Source organism: Capsaspora owczarzaki (assembly GCF_000151315.2).
Source record: "Capsaspora owczarzaki ATCC 30864 unplaced genomic scaffold supercont2.9, whole genome shotgun sequence".
NCBI classification, from domain to species: domain Eukaryota; class Filasterea; order Ministeriida; family Capsasporidae; genus Capsaspora; species Capsaspora owczarzaki.
This window is the reverse complement of record NW_011887300.1, coordinates 1,268,367-1,288,785: the sequence shown is the minus strand read 5'-3', so window position 1 is coordinate 1,288,785 and position 20,419 is coordinate 1,268,367. Positions and strand designations below refer to the sequence as shown.

General features: G+C 53.6%; 8 protein-coding genes across 9 annotated transcripts; 6 read left to right on the top strand and 2 right to left on the bottom strand.

Annotated features, from left to right (window-relative positions):
• Positions 1–464: 464 nt before the first annotated feature.
• On the top strand, positions 465–3,379 carry CAOG_05772 (hypothetical protein). Its single transcript, XM_004346395.2, has 5 exons — positions 465–893; positions 1,518–1,598; positions 1,673–1,850; positions 1,925–2,191; positions 2,278–3,379. The coding sequence occupies exons 1-5, from the start codon at positions 513–515 to the stop codon at positions 3,114–3,116; spliced, it is 1,746 nt and encodes a 581-aa protein (XP_004346445.1). The 5' UTR covers positions 465–512; the 3' UTR covers positions 3,117–3,379.
• A 167-nt stretch (positions 3,380–3,546) lies between these two features.
• On the bottom strand, positions 3,547–5,707 carry CAOG_05771 (hypothetical protein; the record flags this gene model as incomplete). The annotated part of the gene is made up of 6 exons (XM_004346394.2): positions 3,547–4,977; positions 5,052–5,126; positions 5,206–5,289; positions 5,366–5,449; positions 5,519–5,570; positions 5,689–5,707. The coding sequence occupies 6 exons, from the start codon at positions 5,705–5,707 to the stop codon at positions 3,561–3,563; spliced, it is 1,731 nt and encodes a 576-aa protein (XP_004346444.1). The 3' UTR covers positions 3,547–3,560.
• A 73-nt stretch (positions 5,708–5,780) lies between these two features.
• CAOG_05770 lies at positions 5,781–8,952 on the top strand. 2 transcript variants are annotated; one of them, XM_004346393.2, is made up of 6 exons: positions 5,781–6,116; positions 6,260–6,621; positions 7,048–7,128; positions 7,232–7,409; positions 7,490–7,744; positions 7,859–8,952. In XM_004346393.2, exons 2-6 carry the CDS (start codon positions 6,262–6,264, stop codon positions 8,773–8,775), a joined length of 1,791 nt encoding a protein of 596 aa, XP_004346443.1. In that variant the 5' UTR covers positions 5,781–6,116; positions 6,260–6,261; the 3' UTR covers positions 8,776–8,952. The 2 variants fall into 2 exon arrangements, with proteins under 2 accessions (XP_004346443.1, XP_011270540.1); XM_011272238.1 differs by lacking the exon at positions 5,781–6,116 and having other exon boundaries at positions 6,147–6,621.
• Positions 8,953–9,247: 295 nt separating this feature from the next.
• CAOG_05769 (hypothetical protein) lies at positions 9,248–10,171 on the top strand. Its single transcript, XM_004346392.2, has 3 exons — positions 9,248–9,287; positions 9,378–9,500; positions 9,617–10,171. The coding sequence occupies exons 1-3, from the start codon at positions 9,257–9,259 to the stop codon at positions 10,126–10,128; spliced, it is 666 nt and encodes a 221-aa protein (XP_004346442.1). The 5' UTR covers positions 9,248–9,256; the 3' UTR covers positions 10,129–10,171.
• A 244-nt stretch (positions 10,172–10,415) lies between these two features.
• CAOG_05768 (hypothetical protein) lies at positions 10,416–11,446 on the top strand (the record flags this gene model as incomplete). The annotated part of the gene is made up of 2 exons (XM_004346391.2): positions 10,416–11,225; positions 11,312–11,446. 2 exons carry the CDS (start codon positions 10,416–10,418, stop codon positions 11,444–11,446), a joined length of 945 nt encoding a protein of 314 aa, XP_004346441.2.
• Positions 11,447–11,506: 60 nt separating this feature from the next.
• Positions 11,507–17,018, bottom strand: CAOG_05767 (hypothetical protein). The gene is made up of 7 exons (XM_004346390.2): positions 16,836–17,018; positions 16,603–16,744; positions 12,631–16,496; positions 12,425–12,542; positions 12,192–12,327; positions 11,964–12,091; positions 11,507–11,891 (listed from the first exon to the last, which is right to left on the bottom strand). The coding sequence occupies exons 1-7, from the start codon at positions 16,989–16,991 to the stop codon at positions 11,743–11,745; spliced, it is 4,695 nt and encodes a 1,564-aa protein (XP_004346440.2). The 5' UTR covers positions 16,992–17,018; the 3' UTR covers positions 11,507–11,742.
• Positions 17,019–17,422: 404 nt separating this feature from the next.
• On the top strand, positions 17,423–18,025 carry CAOG_08916 (hypothetical protein; the record flags this gene model as incomplete). The annotated part of the gene is made up of 1 exon (XM_011272276.1): positions 17,423–18,025. The coding sequence occupies one exon, from the start codon at positions 17,423–17,425 to the stop codon at positions 18,023–18,025; it is 603 nt and encodes a 200-aa protein (XP_011270578.1).
• Positions 18,026–19,885: 1,860 nt separating this feature from the next.
• CAOG_08915 (hypothetical protein) lies at positions 19,886–20,323 on the top strand (the record flags this gene model as incomplete). The annotated part of the gene is made up of 2 exons (XM_011272275.1): positions 19,886–20,050; positions 20,150–20,323. Coding segments are annotated over 2 exons (339 nt in total), but the record flags the coding sequence as incomplete, so codon positions are not given.
• Between the last annotated feature and the right edge of the window lie 96 nt (positions 20,324–20,419).

Genomic DNA, 20,419 nt, shown 5'->3' with positions numbered 1-20,419 from the left:
AAACAAAAAAAGTCATAGCTTTCGGTCTTAGCAGTCGAAGCGAAGCGGTTGAGAGTGAGAAGGTGATGGCATTGCGACCGCTTTGTGGATTTCTCTGAGGTGTAGACCGATGAGCGACGGACTGGGACAGAGTTGTCTGATTCAATCAGGCGAAACACTCGTCTTAGTCGAGGTCACTGGCAAATGTCGAGGCTCGTGGAGAGCGACAACTACACAAGATTCCACTGCAGTGATCGAATCAAAGACACTCCGTTCTTGATCCGCTCCTAGCACTTTCAGCAGAGTCGATCCGAGTTTCATGACAAGGTTTCAATCAGAATTGTCAACTTTCACCCGCAGTTTCATCGTTACCAAGCACTCGTATCACCCTCCCTTTTTTCATTCGTTGCCCCGATTCTTGCTTCTCAATTCATGCGTGTCTTTATTTTACAACCCAAAACCTGGCTTTTCTCAGTTCTTTTTTCCCTATTTTTCTTTTTCATTGATTTTCCATTGATTTTTCACATCCCAACATGTTCAAGTCGCTGATCAACAAGTTGACGACGCGCTCGCCGCCCGTGCAGCTGAGCGTTGAGCTTGATCAGACGACTGTTTATGCAGGCGACATGTTGCGCGGCCGCGTTCTGCTGTCCTGCGATCAGGAGGTGCACTGTAAAGGTCTGATTGAGGTCAAGATTACCGGCTTGCTGTCCGTCCACCTCGAGCCGCTCGACGGCAGCGAGCACGCGTTCGGAGTCCCACTGCACAAGCGCGCTATCGGCTGCAGGCCAACGCGAGAGGTGCTCAAGGCGACCGTGGTCGTCCGCACCTCCGACGCACAGCAGCAGCAGCAGCAGCAGCAGCAACAACCGCAGGCAGCAGCAGCATGCACCATTGCGGCGGGAGCCTACACGGTAAACCACCCACCAAAACACCAAACTCACCTGGGAGATAGAGTCGGACGAGTAGAGTCGGACGGTCGCAGTCGCAGCGTCAGAGGCGCAGAGTGAGGCGGGAAGAGCGGCCGTCGGAGTTGGGAGTTGAGGGGAAATACTGAGCGAAACCGCATTGGTTACCTCTGCGATAGAGTGCAAGGGACGACGAGGGTTGAGCGATGTCGGACTTTGTGTGTATATGTGTAGAGAGTGAGTGTTGGGAAGTATTCTGATTGAGAGCGACGCTTGAGTTATGCAGAGAAAACAAAGCAGGAAGAAAAAAAGAGAAAAATATCAAAGAGATGGGAAAGAAAGAGCTTAAAAAGGAGTTGGATTTTGCGTCATCGTCGCTGAACGTCAAGACAAACTGGATTGTGAAAAGATTCTTGTGGGGGAGGAAAGATGATGTGAAGAAGTGGTTGGGAAGAGTTGAACGTCATCGTTGCGAAGCGGGTGGCAGCGGAACGAGGAGCAGCCAGAAGAAGAAGAAGAAGAAAATAAAACGAAACAAACAAAAAATCTCAGACAAATCCAAAACAAATAGCAAAAAAATCACAATTTGGATGTAATTCTGTACTGATGCGCTTGCATTTGTTTTTGCAGTTTCCGTTCGAGTACCGGCTCGATCGATACTTGCCGGCGACGATGGCAATGAGCTTCAAGCACGGCGATTTCACAGTCCAAGTAAGCGCACCCGTTATTGGTCGCGGTATCTGTGGTATCGCAGTCGCTCATCTGTGCTTGGCTTATTGATGCAGACATTCTACTTTGTCAAGGCCAAGCTGGTCGACTACAAGGGCAACACGCCCAAATTGATGGTACCGGTGAGGATTGTCCCAAAGGCCCCGAACGTCGTCATGCCAATTGTCGCAACCCAGACATCGGCCTTGATTGGCCTTGCCAAGCGCCAGCCATTCTATCAAACGGCGACTGTCGGTAAGTGACGTGTGTCACCTTTTTGAGCTTCACCTCGCAGCCGCGTCTAACCGAACTGCCTTCTATTTTTCCAGACAAATCGACCGTCTTCCCTGGAGAAGCCGTCACCGTCAAGTTGGAAGCCAACAGCCTGTCCACAAACGAGGTGGCCGTCTCCATGAGCTTGCGCTGCTACGGTTCGTCGCCCGTCTTCCACATGGGCACGAACGGGAAAAAGTACAAGGAGCTGATTTCGCAAAAGTTTAACAATATCGCGCCTCTCTTCTATGGCGTGCGCTACTTGTCCCTGACCGTGCCCCTCGACGCTCCATTCTCGGCCGTGTCGGCTTCCATAACAATGAGTGCGTTTCGTGGTTTCTGGATTGTCATTGATACTCGTTGTGTTTTGCTAACTGCTGTCTTTTTGCTTCCTTCTCCGACTCGGCAGGCTACAAACTCATCCTAAAGTTTGAAAGCCTCGCCTTCCACAAATTCAAGCTCGAAATCCCAATCATCGTCGTCCCAAACCAGCCGCTCAATTGTGCCGTGCCAATCCGCGCCGTTGGAACGCCGCTTCCACCGGATGTCCTGCTCCGCCCTGCCTTCCATTCCCGCTCCATGCCCGCCAGTTGCGGGAAATGCTCGGCAAGCTTTGGGCTGTTGACACATCGGCATTCGTGCCGCTACTGCATGCAGGTCTACTGCGACAAGTGTGTGTCGCATCGCGCTTCGATTCCTGCTCGCGGCTTTGAGGCACCCGTGCGTCTATGTTCGGACTGCACGCGTCATGGCGGCAGTGGCGAACGCTACGAACAAGCCATTGCGCGACCTGCTTGGATTGGCGAGTCGTCGGTGGCGGCATTCGTGCCTGCCCATCCCCAGGCCCCAAGTCGTGGTTTGGTCACGCAGCAGTTGCCTTCGCAATACTTTGGACAGCCATTCCCCCAACTTGGCAATCTGCACATGTATCCAGCGGCGCAGGACCAGGGATACTCTGTTCAGCCGCCTCAACAGCTGGGATTTTCGGCCGAACAAGCCTATCCTGCACCGCAGCCCATTCCTTCTGCACCACCCCAAACGGCGTATGCATCCATTGGCGCGCCTTCTGGGTTTGGATATTCGCAACAGCCTTACTATCACTACAGCCAATCGCAGGAGCCTCGTGGTTCTGCCGAAGAAGACAGAGCCAACCAGACGCCATTTATGAGCGCGCAGCACTGGCAGCTCGCGCTGGTTGAGCCTCCGCCGTCGTACGATCAAGTCCAGTCCGAGCTCGTCAAAGCATGAGCAACAACAGCTACAACAACAACAATAACAACAAAAATTGCCGAAGAATGAAGTCGGCAATGTGTTTGTACAGTAGTTTTCACCAGCTTGCGCGAGCAATTTGGAACTGTCGGATCGGCTGCGCGAGTTTGCGCTTTTGTCCTTGATGGTTGTGTGTTTGTCAATCAATGACAGTAGTAACCTTTGAATGTACCATAAATGGATGAGGTTGTGAATCATTCTTGAATACACAATTTCACCTGGAAAAAAAAATAAATAGAGTGACGTCTCACTATGAATCATATTCTGTCGCTGAAGCTGCTGTACTCGATCCCTCGGTGCAAATAGAGTTGTTATCCCGCACGATGTGGTTTTCGACAGCTTTTATGGATGCGTGACTTGAACAGCAGCAACAGCAAACATTAACAGCAACAGCAACAGCAACAGCAACAGCAACAGAAAGGCTCACGGAACAAAAGTCTGGTTGTATTTGCCCGTTTCAAAGGAGGTCGGAAGGACTCGGCAAACCATGCACCTGTCTGGACGCTCGATCATCTTTTGAGCACACGCAACACAGACACATGCGTGGCAGCACGGCATCAGCTTGGCATTCGCCGGGGCGCTGTAACAGTACATGCACTCGCGTTCGCTGTCTTCGACAGCCTCTTCCTCGTTCACTTCAGCTTCTTCGCCCGACAATCGTCTCAGGATCTCGCCGAACGACGGTCGATTAACTCGCGCTGGTTCAAGACAATCCGCCGCAAGATCGGCCCCGATCATCTGTGCCGACTCCTTGTCTTGAGGGCTCCAGTCAATCGCCTTGTCCAGCACCGCATCGATTTTGCGGCTCTTCTTAAGCTCGCGCCGAACGGTACCCATCAGATTGATACTGGGCTGCTGTCCCGTAACGAGTTCAAGCAGAATCATGCCGTACGAGTACACGTCCGTCTTGATTGAGACCTTGCCTTCGTCGCGATACTGTGGGCAGATGTACTTGTATGTTCCTGCAATTGTTTTCGTTCTGATGTAGCTGTGAGCATCCACTTGAGCTGGTATGGAGCGTGTCAGACCGAAATCGGCAACCTTTGCGTTGAAATGAGCGTCCAGCAGCACATTGTTCGTCTTGAGGTCCAGGTGGAACAGCGGCTGACGCGGAATGGCAGTTTGCACAAAGTGCATAGCATTTGCAATATCGGTCGCAATATTTTGGCGTTGCTGCCAGCTCAATGCAGGCGTGCCACCCTTGCGATCGAGACGGTCGCGTACAGAACCGTTGGCCATCAGTTCGTAGACCAAGCAGCGCTCGTTGCCTTCCTGGGCATAGCACACGATGGTGACGATATTCGGGTGACGGAAACGCGAGAGGGCTTCGAGTTCGGCCTCAAACTGAGCGACGCCTTGGGTTGAATCCGCTGCCAGGCGTTTGACCGCAACTCGCTGACCGCTCCAGACACCAGAGTAGACGCTGCCAAATCCACCCCCACCAATGCGCTTAGACTCTGAAAACTGCGCTGTGGCTTGCAACAGAACTTGCAACGACACTCGCGGAATGCTGGAGAGGATGGGTGCAGCAGAGGTTATTGGTGGTGCTTGGCGCTCGAGTTCGAGCTGGGCAATGCGAGCTTGCAGTTGACGGATCTCTTCGGTGGAGTCAGTTGGTATCGCGGGGCCCGCGTTCGCGCTGCCACGGGGTTTGGAGGCAGGGGCAGGAGGCGTCGGAGAAGATGGAGCGTGGCTGGAACTTGGAGCAGCGTGTGGCACGCCGGCTGTAGAACGGGTGATTTGCGGAACTTCAGTTGTTGGAACGCTGGCCCGGACTTGAGCGGCGCGAGACGCCATCTCCTGTAGTTGAGCAGGTGACGGCGTACTTTGATCGCGCGTCCTGTTGAAAGTCCAACGCAGGTCAGTGCTGCTGTCCATCCAACTGTGATTGCAGAGCCAGCATGTCAAAATTACGAAAGGTAGCATGTCCTGTTGCCGACTTGTTTCAAGGCCTTGATGCCATTTTCGGTAATGAAGTTCTGATCAAGGCTAGAAGTTTCGGAATATGGTTTCACGTTTGAGCGCTAACACACGCACGATCTGAATTCTGAAGTGCAATTGAACTTACTAGAGCGTTGTCAGCTTCTTGTTCATTTTGAGTGCTTCAGCAATCGCTTGCGCTCCAGCATCACCAATCTGATTGTTGTACAGACTGTTTATCCCCTCCATCGGTGAGCACTCTTCTGAATCACCCACTCTCATGCATCATTCAAAGTGAGATGACTTACTAGACCGTAGTCAGCGTCGTGTTCACTTTGAGTGCTTCAGCGATTGCCTGCGCTCCAACATCGCCAATCTGATTCCTATCCAAACTGACCATGCCCTTCATCACTCTTCTGAATCGCCCACCCACATGCACCAGCAAGAGTGAGATGCCTTACTAGAGCTTGATCAGCGTCGTGTTCACTTTGAGTGCTTCAGCGATCGACTGCGCTACAGCATCGCCAACCGCCCCCCTTTCCAAACTGTCCATTCCCTCCATTCTCGTCAGCACACACACACTCGCGCTGTCAACAACTGTGTTCCAAATCAACTCGGGCTTTTCTCTTACTCGAGCGCTTCTCTCGCATTCTTGACTTTGTCATACAACTCGCGCTGTCTCTGATTCATATTCTGATAAGACAGCATATTGGAAGATGTTTGGAAAAAAAAAAAAAAAAAAAAAAAAGACTAGAGCTCTCAGTCCTCAACCTATCATCAGATTTCCCAACGACCGACACAAGAAGTTTCGTGGTCGGCTTTCACGTTCATCGTCAGACGAGCAAAACGATCCAAGTTGAAATCGACATGCAATTTTTGACTTTTCTGTTGAAGATCACCGGTTGTCTCGAACAAGCAGCCGAGCGTGTTGCGCTGAGCCGTTCAGACCGATTCTATTCGTTTTCTAACTTCCCCCTCTTGACTTGCTCCTCATTCATATTGCATCTCCACCGCTTTACTGCGACTGCCAGCCAACGAATCATCCTCCCAAATGTACATGTATGAGCTCGACAATCTCAACAAATTTTCGCTGGAATTGCATTAGAATTGACAATTTCCACTCTTCTTTATTTTCTAGCTCAGTTTAATCTCGTCTCTACATTACCCACCTCACTCTTTATTCATTCTCTCAATTCCAAAAGCAATGCTCAAGCTCATCAACAAGCTGACCGGCGACTCGTCCCGCGCGCCACCCGTGCAGCTGAGCGTGGAACTCGACCAGCCGACCGTGTTTGCTGGCGACGTGCTCCGCGGCCGCGTCCTGCTGTCCTGCGAGCAGCCCGTCCCATGCAAAGGCTTGATCAAAGTCAAGATCAACGGCCTGCTGTTCATCCACTCCGACCCGCTCGACGGCGTGCAGGACGTCTTTGACGTTGCCAGCAAGGCCTTCGCCAGGACCAAGTCGGAGCTGCTCAAGGCGACGCTCACCATCAGCGCAGCCACCGCCGCCGACCCAGCGTCCGTCACTCCTGCCGGCTGCACCATCAAGCCAGGCGCATACGCGGTACGACTGCCCTGCACTCTGACAGTGACCTGATCCTTTGCCGCTATTTTTTTGTTCAGTCTCTTCGTCTTCCTTTCATTCGCCGGTCGCTTCCTGCGCCACTGCGGCCTCGCTTGACTTGCGTAGTCGATGCATCCGTTTGTGTTGTGAATGTTTTGTTGGGGGAAAAAAAAGCGAACTGACAAAAAAGGGGGAAGGATTGTTGGGAGTTTGACGTCACCTTCGATGCAAAAACAAACACAAAAACGAAAAAGGAAAAAGGAAAAAAAAAACTCAGAAAAGGAAAAAAAAGAAAATCATTCCACTTTTTTTTTTTTAATTCTTCTTTCCTCTGACTCGTCTTGCCCTTTGACTCTCTCTCACTTCCATCTCTGAGCTTGTTTGCTGGCACTCATGATTTTGTTTCTTTGTTGACCGCATCAACAGTTCCCGTTCGAGTACCAAGTCGACCGCAACCAGGCTGCGACAGTGAAGGTGAACTTCAAGTATGGCGATTACAACGTGCTGGTAAAGGGCCAACCAAGATCTGAAACATGATACAAACCGCTTTGTTGTGTCCAACTCTCATTTTCCGAAATGCCGGGTTGTCTTCTGCTTTACTCAACTGCAGACGTCGTACCGCATCACTGCTCGCCTGGAAGACTACAAGGGCACCGTTCCCAAGTTTGCCGTGCCATTCTGTGTCATGCCGAAAGCCCCGGAATCTGTCGTGCCATCGGTGGCAGCCCAGAAATCCACCTTCATTGGATTTGCCAAGCTCATCCCCTTCTTCCAGAAGGCTACTGTTGGTACGTGGCCATGGCGGCGGAGTGTGAAGCATGACTACTACAATTCAACTCATTCCCCCCGCCATTTTGCTTGCGTGCAGACAAATCGACCGTCTTCCCTGGCGAAGCCGTCGTCCTCAAGCTGGAGGCCAACAGCTTGTCGACCGACGAAGTGTCCTTGTCCATGAATTTGCGCTGTGCTGGCAAATCCACGGCGCACAACATGGTTACCAGCAAGGATGTCGTGACGCAAAAGTTTGACAGCATTGCGCCACTCTTCTTTGGAGTGCGCTACTTGTCCCTCACAATTCCCCTTGATGCTGCTTCCTCGGTGGATACGCCGTCGCTGACGCTCTGTACGGTTTTTGGTGGCTTTCTTCTGCCTGGTAGCTCAAACCATGTCTTGCATCTGAGGTCTGACCATGGCTTGACTGTTTGTTTTTGGGGTTTTTTTGTTCCATTTTTGACAGCCTACAAGCTCCTCCTGGTCTTTGAAAGCATCTCGCTCCGTAAAGTCACCCTCGAGGTTCCCATCACCGTGGTTCCGCCGCAACCGCTCGTGTGCTCTGTGCCAGTGCTCGCACCAGGAGCCCTGCCTCCTCCGGATGTTATTCACCGCCCGCCGTTCCAGCCACGCGCGAGTACCGGCAACTGCGGCAAGTGCTCGACCAGCTTTGGCCTGCTGACCCACCGCCATTCGTGCCGCTACTGCATGCGCGTCTACTGCGACAAGTGTTTGACGTACCGTGCCTCCGTCCCTGCTCGCGGATTTGAGATGGCTGTGCGCCTCTGCTCGGACTGCACCAAGCACGCTGGCCAGGGCGAACCTTTTGAGCAGGTCATCAACCGTCCGTCGTGGATTGGTGTCGCCTCACTCACACCGCCCGTCAATGACGTTCTTCCGCCGTCGTCCAGCATGCGGCTGCCTGCGTCCCAGCCTTATCTGCCTCCCCAGCACTATCCCGGACAGCAGCAGCCTGGATATCCGCCTCAGCAACCCTACCCTCCGCAGCAAGGATATCCACAGCACCCGTATCCGCCGCCGCAGCAGCAGCCCTATCCCGCGCCACAGCAACAGGAGACCCAGTTGCCTTATCCGGCGCCGCAGCAACAGCAGGCTCAGGCGCCCTACCCCCAGTACTTGCCTCCGCAGCACTTTGCAGCCCAGCCTCCGCCGTATCCCGCTCCAGGACTCTCGCAGCAAGCTCCGAACGGGACGTATGGCTATGCTCCTGCAGCTCAAAGCGAGCCGCAACGTGCGCCTCCTGCGGCTCCCGGAGCAGGATTGCCCCAGTATCAGCTGCAACCCATGGCTCCTCAAGCCTGGCAGCAACCGCCTACCAAGCCCCCGACCTATGAGCAGACTCAAGCTGCGCCCAAGGCATGAGGCTTGAAATGTTGCATTCTTGTTTTGTTCGATTGTACGTTGTGTTTTTTTTTTTTTTACATGCGATTTGGTTTTTGTTTTTTCCATGTTTTTTCTCTGTTTGTGAATGCCCTTCCATTACTGATGTCCTCATTCTTTATCCTGCTTCCCTCATTCAATACACGAGTTGAATCGTCCTCCACAGAACAAAATGTGCGGAAATCTGCATAATCTCGTTCTTTTCAAACAGCCAGCCTCATGACACACGACGACCAACGCCTATACACACGCAAATATCGTTACTGAGTCACTCAGTCGATCTTTCACCAATGTTACAACCACATCAGGGTTGAACCGAGTCGATCCGGACAAGCTTTGTCGGAAACTGCGCGCGAATGATGAATGTTGCGTGTTTTCACGATCAAGATGGATTACCAAACTTTAACAAACAACATCAACACAAAAGTCTGAGTCGCTCAGTCGTTCTTTTTTGTCAACATTCATGTCAAAGCCAATCTTACAATTTGTCAATGGTTTGTATTGCCTTTTTTTTTTTTTTTTTTTTTGTATGGGATTTGCATTGGCGTCTAACTTTTTTTCTTTGGTGCTTCTGCCTTGCACAGACGACGACCGCGCTGACGATGACGATGATGCCGGGTTTGGCGCCTTTGCTTCAGCTTCGTCTGGCGCGCGAAGACCGGTCGCGTCGACGGCAATGAGCAGCGCAACGAGCTCACAGAGCACTGGTAACGCATCTCCATTGGAGTTTAGCTACCAGCCCCGATACCGATGGAATATGCGACAGAAAGCTCACATCAATTGTTGTATGAATTTTGGACGGTGCTTGCTGGGTGAAAATCAGGTCTATGGCCGAGTCAACGGTCGGCAATGCCAAATGCATTCGAACTGCTGTCGGCAAACTCGGCGAGCAGTCCAAGCGGCACCCAGCTCACTCTTGCAGCAAGTGCAACTGAGAATAGCGAGGACAGACCTACAAAGTTGAAAAAGAAGCTGAAAAAGCAAATCAAGAAGAGCATCAAGGCGTACCGAGGGATGAACAAGCCGAAAATGTTCTTGGCGAACGAACGGACGTACCTGAGGTGGATTGGCCAGACCCTGGCTCTAGGAAGCATGGGCACCACCGTGGTCGTGTTTATGAATGACGAGATGCGCGTTCCAGGCTACCTCATGTGGGCAGCGGCGCTCGGATTCCTCGTGTACGCAACCATCAAGTTCCGCCGACGAGCGCACGCACTTGCTCAGCAGCGGCCGTCGCCCGACTACGACGCACCCATCGGGCCTGTTGCCTTCATGGGCTGCGTCATGGTGGCTGTTCTAGCGTACATCATTGCATTGATTGTCCATCGGTCGTAATTAACGCCGATTCCTGTTTGTGAATAGCATTGATTCAACCGCATGTCGGATTTGCATGCCACAGCGTGCGATAGCACTTGCCTCTTCTGTGTAGTATCCCCTTTTTGTGCTCTCTTCTTCAACCCCGTTCATCATCCGCATTGAAATGTTTCAGCCCAAAAAATCCTAGCTTCCCGCTCCAACAACCCCCATCCACACCTCACACACAATCTGGCATTAACTATGCAACACAACGACAACAGCAAACGCACCCAAAGCTCAGTCCAATCTCTTCTTCCATCATCATCATGACTGAACCGGTCGTTCGAACCTACCTTCGCAAGCCGTGGAAGCACTCTGCATCGCCAGTCCACTTGGCCAGCAACGGTCACTTGATCCATGCAATCCACGAATCTGCCAAAGCCAGCGCTCCAGCGACGCCCAGTCCGCGCCAGGACGAGATGGACGCGAGTTTCATTTTGGCGCGAAAAATTCAAACCCAGAACAGCGTCGCAGATCCGCTCCTGCTGCTGCTCGACCTGCCGCCAGCGTCTGTAGAGCGACCAGGCACGCCTGTGCCAATGGCCAGGAGCACTACGACCGATCCGCTGTGCGCTCAAGTCCAGCCGGGCGATTTCAGCAGCGATTCGAGCTGTCAAACCAACACTACCGCCAACTCCGTCGAGCTGGATTTCCTGATCGCGTCACCGGGTTCGAGTAGCGATGAAACAGTAGATCCAGAGCACATTCGAGCAACACCGCCTGTCGTGGTGGCAGAGCCGTGTTTTTTGACCACTCCGACACCTCGCTGGCTGCCAACTTTGGAATTCCCGCCGACGCCTGATTCGTCGCGCGGATTGTCGCCGGACTGGTTGGTTTCTGGAGGTCCTACACAGGCGCAAAATAACCGCCAGACATATGCAGCAAAGAAATCTACAGCTCGTGCCAAGCGGCAGTGGACGGAGCGATCGCCCGTCTCGCCTCCAAGAAGTCGCGAACAAGTTAAATCCGGCCAGATCGATTGGAGCCCTCCACCAGCTCAGCCAGCCGCACTCCAACTAGACCGCGACGAATCTCCAGACGTTTTACAGTACAAGCGAATGCCAAAAAAGCCACGGGTAAGGCAATTGTGTTGTTTTTTTTTTTTGAACTTTTCGCTTGAGCTTCCGTTGCAAAACTCACTACCCCTGCCCTTCCAAATCAGATCTCGAACACACCAATAGACCACTCGCAAGACAAGGAATACATGGCGTTTGCGGAAGCAGCCACGAAAATGTTTGCCGAAATTGAGCAAACCGAGCTGGAAATGACTTTTGACGTGTCCGACTGGATGTCATGAGATTTGCACGCTCGAGTGTCATCAACGTCCATGTGTGATGACAATGACCAGGATGTAGTTTGGGTTGAATCGTTTTGGTGCAATGTTGAAGCGTTCACAAAACGGAAAAAAAAATTGAACAATCACATTTGATCTCTATCCTCGAGAAACAACCCACGCGCATGCTCGGACAAAATGAATCCAAACACGCAATCACTTCGAAACAGTCGTCAGCTTGGAAATGCGAGCGCGGTGCGCTGCTATGGCAAATTTGACGAGAGGATTGCTGCGAGGATCCAGCAACTGGATGTTCCATTTCAGCAAGCAGACCAGTTCGTTGCTGGCAGACGACCGACGACTGATGAACTCTCGTGCTCGGTATCTTGCACACTCCGTCCAGAGAGAATAAGCGCAATCTGCTCCAGCTCGTCGCAGTCTGCGGCTGTGATTTTGCGCGTGGTACGCACTACAAAGGACGAAGAGCAATCAGCCACCACCGGATCTCATCTCAGTCAAACCCCCAGCACACACTCCCTACCTGACGGCCCATCTGGCAACTCAGACAGCTGAATGGCAACATCGCCGATAAATTCATCGCCGCAAATCAAATCCGACTCAAACACGGACACTTGCAGGACCAGCATCGGGTCCCACTTTTCAATGTTACTGAGCAAAAAAAAAAAAAAAAAAAAAATCACAAACAAGAAAAACCAGTGAGCAACATGCTGCAACCTCGTCACCGCACTCTGGAACTTGAATAACATACAAGGTGAACGTTTCGTCAAACACTGGAGACCTGGTCCGTCGTTTCGTCTTGGTGCGCATCACCTTGCAATGGTGCAGTACCTGTTGGCTCATTTGTCGCGGCACCACATCAAGCTCAACGACAGGATTTGGGAGACCTGTGCCAAACACACACACATACACACACAAAAAGCGAAATGAGCGCTCCACATCGCCCCAACAATACCCAACACCAAACGCAAATCTGACACGTACTGGTGGGGTCTTTGCTAACTAATCCACTGGCATCAATCACCGTCACAGACAAAATGGCACCGGCGCCCTTGAGCACCAAAGACAGATCGAGCTGCAGATCGCCTTTGCCCTGGACGAGCTGTGTCACAATCAAATTCCACACGTGAACATCATACAAAATCAGCGCCCGCACTAGTACCAATCAAATCAAACAATTCACGCCATACCGCATTCTGAGAAGCACGCGCTTCGCACTCGACAAACTGCCGAATCAAACTGGACGTGGGCAGGTTGTACCACTCGAGAACCGACTTGAGTGATCGGTATGCATCCGAGTCGAGTCTGTTGAGCGGAATTCCGTCCTTGTTGGCGTAAAAGAACGAGTGGATCTCGTCCAGCGACAGCGCAAATGCCGAGCTCTGGCGGGCACTGAGCGACGTGACGCTTTTGATCGACCCGCACAGCTTTTCCTCCATGCCTGGCATTGCCATTGCAGAGATGGACTCCACTACGATCGTCCAAATCTCAAAGAGGACGCGCTGGAAGAGCATGGGATAGAGCGCTTCCGCGAACGTCTCGAGGTTTGTCGACAGATACTGGAGCAAGGGCTGCAGAGCGTCGCGGACTTCGTTTTTGGTCATGGGGACGGCCGCGTCGGCATCGACAGGCGACCGTGCCAACGAGCTGAAGGCGCGGACAATCCAGAGAGTTTTCACTTGCGTTGACTGGGCTGTGCCGGTGATGAGGCCCAAGTAGCTCGCAATCTCGGGTGTCATTTTGCGCGTAATAATGCCAATCAAATCGGACAAGACTTCGCGCAAATGATCGGAAATGTCTGCAAAGAGAGTCGACAGAAGCGAGTCGTGGCTGCTCCGCAACGCACTGGCCGCAGTGTCGACCACACCCGACGTCTCGAGCGACAAGAACAAGTCCTTCAATCGGGTGTCGGCATGCTCAATGTTGTTGAGAAGGATGCACAGTTGCCGAGAGACGTCAAACGAGGTTGTGCGATCTGAGCTCGAACTGCCGCTGAAAAACCACAGGGAGGAGCGTCGATCAGCAGCTTCGCCCGCAGAGGGAGAATTGGTCAGCCGCTCGCCACCGGGAGAATAGTTGGTGCGCCGATCGAGATTCCGGCGCACCTCGCTGCAGTACATCTTGACTCCTTTAAAGACAATGTCGACGAGGAGCGGCAGCACCACAGACTCCTCCGCGGGATCCGGCCACTCGAGCGAGCGCAAAAACCCAAAGATTTGGTCAAACAAGGTGAACATGTCAATGACGGAGGACGAGTACAGGGCATGGCCGACCGTCTCGGTGTTGTCCTGCGAGATGACATTGAGAATCCAGACCTCGGCTTTGTTCGAGGTGAGTTCAATCCAGCGCAGCAGGCTGGCACGGAAGTGCGTGTGAAAGCTGTAAATCAAGCTGATGGTGGAGCGTTCGCTCTGTGAGAACTTGCGGGAGAGGGCGTCACGCAGCCGTTTCAAAACAAAGTACAGCTCAAACACCTGGGGGCGGGCAACCAGCTCGCTCGGTTTGGCATCATCGGCGACGACCCGCATGACCGCGGTCAAGTCGGAATTCAAGAGAGAGCAGTAGTGCTGGGCAAAGAGAAGGAGCAAGTTGCATCCGAACGGGGCAAAGATGCGCTGGTAATGAGTCGAGGCATACTGCAGCTCGCTCGAAACGGCACCGGCGATGATGGCCAGCTTGGCACACTCGTCCTTGGTTCCACGCTCCATGGCTCCAGCCATGGCGGACAATCGCCTGTACATGACGCCCAAGTGGCGCTGCAACAAATCGGGCAGCACCTGTTCGAACGAACTGGTGCTGTGGTACTCGAGCCAGAGAGGGAGTCGGTAGATGGTCTGCAGGATTTGCAAGGTGGCTTGCAGCCGCTGGGCCACCGTAAACGAGTGCTGCGGCGACGCAGGCAAGGAGTTTGTCGAAGACGTGAGAGACGACGACGTCCCCTGCGACCCAGAGCCACCAGATTCTTCCAAATCAAACGGAAACACGTCGCGGAGGCGAAGGAGGGTGGCGATGAGCCGTGACACGATGCGCTTGACGGCCCTGGCTGCCATTGCAGTGTGCTCGCCAGACAAGGAGAACACGGACGTTTGTGGAGTCGTCGCAGACGCCTGTAGTGGTGGGCGCAGGTTGCGCTGAGAGTTGAGAGCAGTGGCGTTCTCGGACGCGACCAGGGCGTTGGGCGCGGTCTGCTCCAACAGCTCCTCAATGCGCGACAACACGCCGAGGACGGGACGAAAGTCGAGACAGTACTGCATGAACATTCTGCTGTAGCTCACAAGCTCCACGCAGAGGCGATCGTAGGTAGAAACGATGCCCGACTGGAGCGCGACTTGATTCAACACACACGACGCTTGCAATGACAGTACGGCAGACCAGCGATCGCGCCCGTTGTCCAGCTCTGCGACGGACTTGGCCAGATACGGTCGCGCTTCAAATTGCATAAACTTGCGTGTCAAGACCAGGAGTCTTCGAATGTTGTTTGCGCTCAGCTGAGTGACGGACGTGCGCGGAGAGAGGCTGTCTGAGCGTGCCGCTGCCGTCCCGCGGAATGCGGAAATGTTGAGCGGGAGGGGCGATGATGTATCGCCTGTACCAGGAGTAGAGCTACCTGAGTTGCTGCCGCTGCTGTTGCCGCCAGCTCCAGGGATTTCAAAGTTGAAACGGATGCGAATGTCGCCAGAAATGTTGGACCGTTTGCTCCGCTGATTGAGCGTGTACCACGCGTCCGAACCACCTGCGCTAATGTCCTTGATGGGAATGCGGATGCGGCCCATAAAGTCGTGCTTCTGCTTGGTCAGGCGGGAGAGCGCGGATTTTTCGTCTTGGTCCCACATGTCCAGCGCAAAGACCTGGTGTTCGGCTGACTTGAGCTCGAGGACAAACTCTTCATTCCAGACGGGATCGAGCGTCTGGCCCTTGACGGAGGTCGAGTAGCGCGGCTTGTGCGGTTTGGCGGCATCCTCCGAGTCGCAGAGTCCGAGCACGCAAAAGGGGTCGGACTTGCCAGTCTTGTCCTTTGGGAAGAGGCCGCGCGCTTGGATGATGCTGACGCGGAGCACAGTGAGTGGAGTAGCTATCGACGAATGGCTGTGGCGATGATGATGATGCGACTTTTTGCTTGTTGCGGGCGAGTCGAGCGTGAGCTGCGCTGCTTCCTCCATGGCACTGCGATGTGTCGCAGCGTCATAGCCAAACACGCGCTGGCAATAGTCGAACAGCTTGGCAGTGACGCACTCTGGGTCATTCACCGCGCCGACGCGGTGGCGGATGGCAAACAAGCACTGAACGTAGAGGTCGCGGTTGGCCTTCTGACGCGCCAATCGTCGCTGTTGTCGCCGTGACTGTCTCGTCTCGCTGTCGTCATCGTCGTCTTCATTGTCATCATCGCTTGGGGCATTCAATCGACCCCGTTGCAGCCGAACACCATCGCCCAAGGTGAATGGAATCTGACCCGAAGAATTGTGCGCCGAGTTGAGAGCAGAACTTTGGCCGGAACTGCCGCCCGACTTGGTGCTAGCGTCTTGGTCGCTGTCCGAGTCGTACTCTGCGAACTCGTCCGAGTCTGAGCTGTCCTCGTTGAATGCGCTGCCTCTTGGCGCCAATGCAGCAATGGACGAAGCGGGGTCTTCCAGCACAGACGCCTGCAGCTCGCGGTCCTCGTCCGGCAGCCCCGCAATCCGCACGCCCAGATCAAACATGCTCCTGTCGCGCTTGCCTGCAGCAGAGGCGCCCTGGAACTCGCGGAAGAAGCTCGCGGCCGAGTTCACCTTCGCGACTGGAGCGGAATTGGCCGCCTCACCCAGTCCAGCCAGCGCTCCCGACGACCCCGAGCCACCAAGGGCAGCGGACTCTCGCGGTGACGATGAGCGCGACGAGGCAGACAGCGGCAGCGCGCGGCTGCTTGGCTTGGGACGCGGCGCTGTCGGAGTTGGCGAGCCACGAGCGTCATCATCAGCATCATCGTGATCACAGCCATCATCATCGTCATCATCCGCAGCCGCCGCAGCAGCAGCAGCATCATCATCATTATCCGTGCCACCCTGCCTCAGAGCAACAGCTGGAGCAGCAACAAGCAGCAAGTGAGGTTAAGTTTGACAGCAATTTGTGAGCCAGTCTGAGCGGCTTGGCAAAAACAAAAACAACAAACCCGCAGTCACACTTACTGTGAGCCACAGCGCGGCCGATGGCGAGAATCCAGCTCTCCATTTCGTCGTAGGTGTCGGCATAGGCGTAGAAGGACCGCTCGGCGGTGCGGAGGAGCAGACAGTTTTGGTGATCGGGCCGCTCAGACGCTGCGGTGGTGATCTGAGAAAAAAGCAGGACGCATGAAAACAATAAGATCAAAAGGCCATCCATGTCTGTGAAAGAGTCATCGAGGTGCTGTTGTGCGTTTTACAGCCATGACATCGACGAGCGCAATGGATCCCAGCGGTCTGCTGGATTGCTCAGACTCAAAGTATAAGAGATACGCGCCGGCAAGCGTAAACCAGCGACGCTTCCAGTTGCGGAGAAAGCTGCCTTCCTTGGTCAGGAAGCCCTGCTTTGTCGCCATGAGTGAAACGATGAGAAGGGAAACAAAAAAAAAAAAAAAAAGGTGGACTGAGAATATGGACAAAAAGCCGGAATGGAACAAGTTCTGCTGAGATGACAGTGCAAAAACGATCAAGCAGTTTCAAAACATCAGAATTGAGGTGGCAGTCAAATTGCAGTGCAGCGAGGTTGCTTCATCATGGCAGCAACAATCGGCATTGAACGAAATTCTGGAGACAGGAATGGAGCATCTCGCGACGGCAATGGTTCATCCACCCCGAACAGTCATCGCGGAGCTGTTGTTGTTGATTTGAGAATTTTCAAGCAAAATAAAACACAAACGAAGCGAACACACAAAAACTCAGACACTTTTTCACTCAAATTTGAACATTCAGTCGTTTGTGTTTTGAAAATTTTGAAATTTTGAAATTTTGAAATTCTGAAATTTTGAAAATGCCCCCAAAACGCACAGAAATGTACAAGAATCAGACTTGGAAAAACCCAGACCAGCCTCAGCGCAACCAGCGCCGACCTCAGGCGGGGAGCCAGGCGACCGAGGGGAGCAACGAGCCTCAGCAGGGAAACCAAGAACCTCAAGAACCTCAGCAGGCAACCCAACCGCCTCAGCCTCAGCAGGGGGGCAACCAGGCGCCTCGGAACCCAAGCCAGCCTCAGCATCCTCGACCTCGGAGGGACCAACCACCTCAGAGAAGCCAAGAGCAGCAGGGGAGCCAGGAGCTGCCAGGAAACCAAGAGCCTCAGGTGACCCAGAGCAACTCAAACCACCAGCGCCATCGACCTCCGACGAGGGACCGAGCGCCTCACGTTGATCAAGCACCTCAAGTGAACCAGGCAACTCAGGACGTGTCTCTTCCCCAGAGATCTGAAGGTACTTCGAGGTACGTGCCTCCCTACATGAGGCATGAAAGTACTTCGAGGGACCAAAACGAGACTTCTCAGCAGAGGTACGTGCCTCTCCCCATGAGGCATGACAGAAACACTCCGAGAAACCCTCGAGGAGACCAAATCCCTCACATGACGTTCTTCCGACGCTGACCAGAGTCGCCTCGCACACGGCGACGCCGCTTCCAGGCATCCAATACTATTCCCTTGGCCCGTTGCCCGAGGCCGTTGACCGTTCTCGGAGCATGCCTGATGCGAAACGGGTCTTCGCGATGGTCTTGTACTACCCTCCCACGTTTCTTTGGAACGGGACGATGCAAGACGGCGCCTCTGACGACTGGCGACGCGATTCGGTTCTCCGGGTTCACGCCGTGATAACGCACAAGTCTGGTTGGTCTCAACTCCCTGGAGGCACGGTTCCGCCTGGGATCGAGCCGCTTCACCAGCTCAACAAAGAGTGGCAGGAAGAAGTCGATTCGACGCAGTCAGAGTATTTCAGCGAGGACGAGTTTCTTGGATTTTGCCATGATACTCGCTACTACATCAAGGTTTTGCCGCTGCCTCCTGCTGATGCACCCCGTTCGATCGGCACCAGGCAGGATGTGGAAATTTATGCCAATTTGCGATTCCCGCTCTACGACATCGAGATTCCTGCTTACCAAGACGCCGAAGGATGGCCACGTTACAAGAAGCATCGATGCTGGAATGCTCAATCTTACCAGGCAGTGGACGATGTCATCCGGCGCCTTTTTTCTCTGCAGGGATGATGTGACCTTTTCAAGGACATGCTCGCTCGTTTCCTGACCTCAAACTCTCTCTCTGTCTCTCTCTCTGTCTCTCTGTCTCTCCCCCCCCCCTCTCTCTCTCTCTCTTTTCCAAATGCACCCTTGATATGATTCGATGTCTTTTTGACTCTTGAAACCCTTTTGTACGCTGTCAGAACGCCCAACCTGCATGTTTCAGCTGTTTTTGCCAATAAACTCTTTCTTTCTCGAATCACTCGATTCAAAGGGCGCCCTTTGCATCATAGAAACCTGTACGTTGTCCACAAAGTTCTCCAATGTTCAGCCAACGTAGCGAGTTACTGAGTTACTGAATCTCAGAGATTTGCAACAAAGTGCTCATTGTTAGCCAACACTCGACTGCTCAGCTTCCTTCCAATGAATGTATTGCACGTCTTTTTTTGTTTCCCCTTATATTGCTCTTGTCTCAGTTTTCGTAAGTCTCAGTCTTTTAGCGTTTGGTTGCTGTGTGCGTTTTTGGTGGGAGCGTCCTACCTTTTCCTTAACCAGGGCCATGACACAATCCTATGCTCAGTTGTCTAGGCTCGTCTTTTGCCATACGGTTTCCGCTCGTCGCCGCGCGCTCGTTCTGCCTTCGCCTTCGCCCGCTGCCGCGCCCACCGCCGTCCGATCCAACGCCATCCACACCGCAAGCACTGCTGCTACTGCGATTCATGCCACTGGAGCGACCGGACGGAGAGGACTGAGCGCTCAGTCCAACGCGTGCGGTTCAGTCCGGCCGCCCGCACTCGCTTCCACTGCGACGAGGACTGCTTCTGCCACTGAATCAAGCATGGCCAGTACATCAGGACGCATGTTCTGCAGCGGCGGCCGAGTCACCGTCCGAGCGCGGCCTTGCTCAATGCTGGCCCAGCGAAATGCTCCAATGCTGAATATGACCATGACGCCCATGGCAAGTGATCGAGGGTTGCATAGTCAAATAGCACTACAGAGCCCACAAGGACTCCAATTGTCAATGCGATTGGCCTCAGCAGGTCCTGGATTGCCTGCGAGTCCATTCGCGCGCCAACTGTCCACTTCCGCCGCTGCGCACACTGCAACCAGCCCCGGATCACCCCTGAACGCATTCAAGCAAGACGCGTCATCACCTTCGTCGTCAAAGGTATCCGCGCCCTCGGCTGACGAACTCAATCCGCTCGCAACCGTCAAGCGAGGGCTGTTGGACCCGCCAGAACACCCTTCGTCGTCGTCCAATGACGACGGATCCATGATGTCCACTGCATCGCTGGCTGCCGGCAGTGACGCAGCACCCAACGAGATGGCACACCCGGCAAACTGGAAGCCAATCAAGGAGGTTGGGCTGCTCGATCTACCAGCGCTCTATCTCTCCTTGTCCAAGGCAAAGTTGGCCTCTCAGGTCGTCCTCACTGCCATGGTACGATGGCTAACTTGGATTAGGAGGCTGCTTTTCTTGGTTGCTTGATAGTATCTCGCTCATTCATTTTCCTCTCCTGCTGTCTTTGAAAAAAAACAGGTCGGATACGCCATGGCTCCTGGCGCGCTGAGCATCCCCACGCTGTTTTGGGCGTCAGCTGGAACAGCCCTCTGTGTCGCGTGTGCCAACACTGTCAACCAGTGGATTGAAGTTCCCTTCGATGCCCAAATGTCACGCACCAAGACCCGCGTTCTCGTTCGCGGGGCAGTTGAGGTGAGAAAAAAAATGCTTCATTCTTCTGAACTGTTTGTTTCTCGCCATTCCTGTCACTCACAAACACATCCCTGGGGTCTCTCCCCCCCCCCTCCC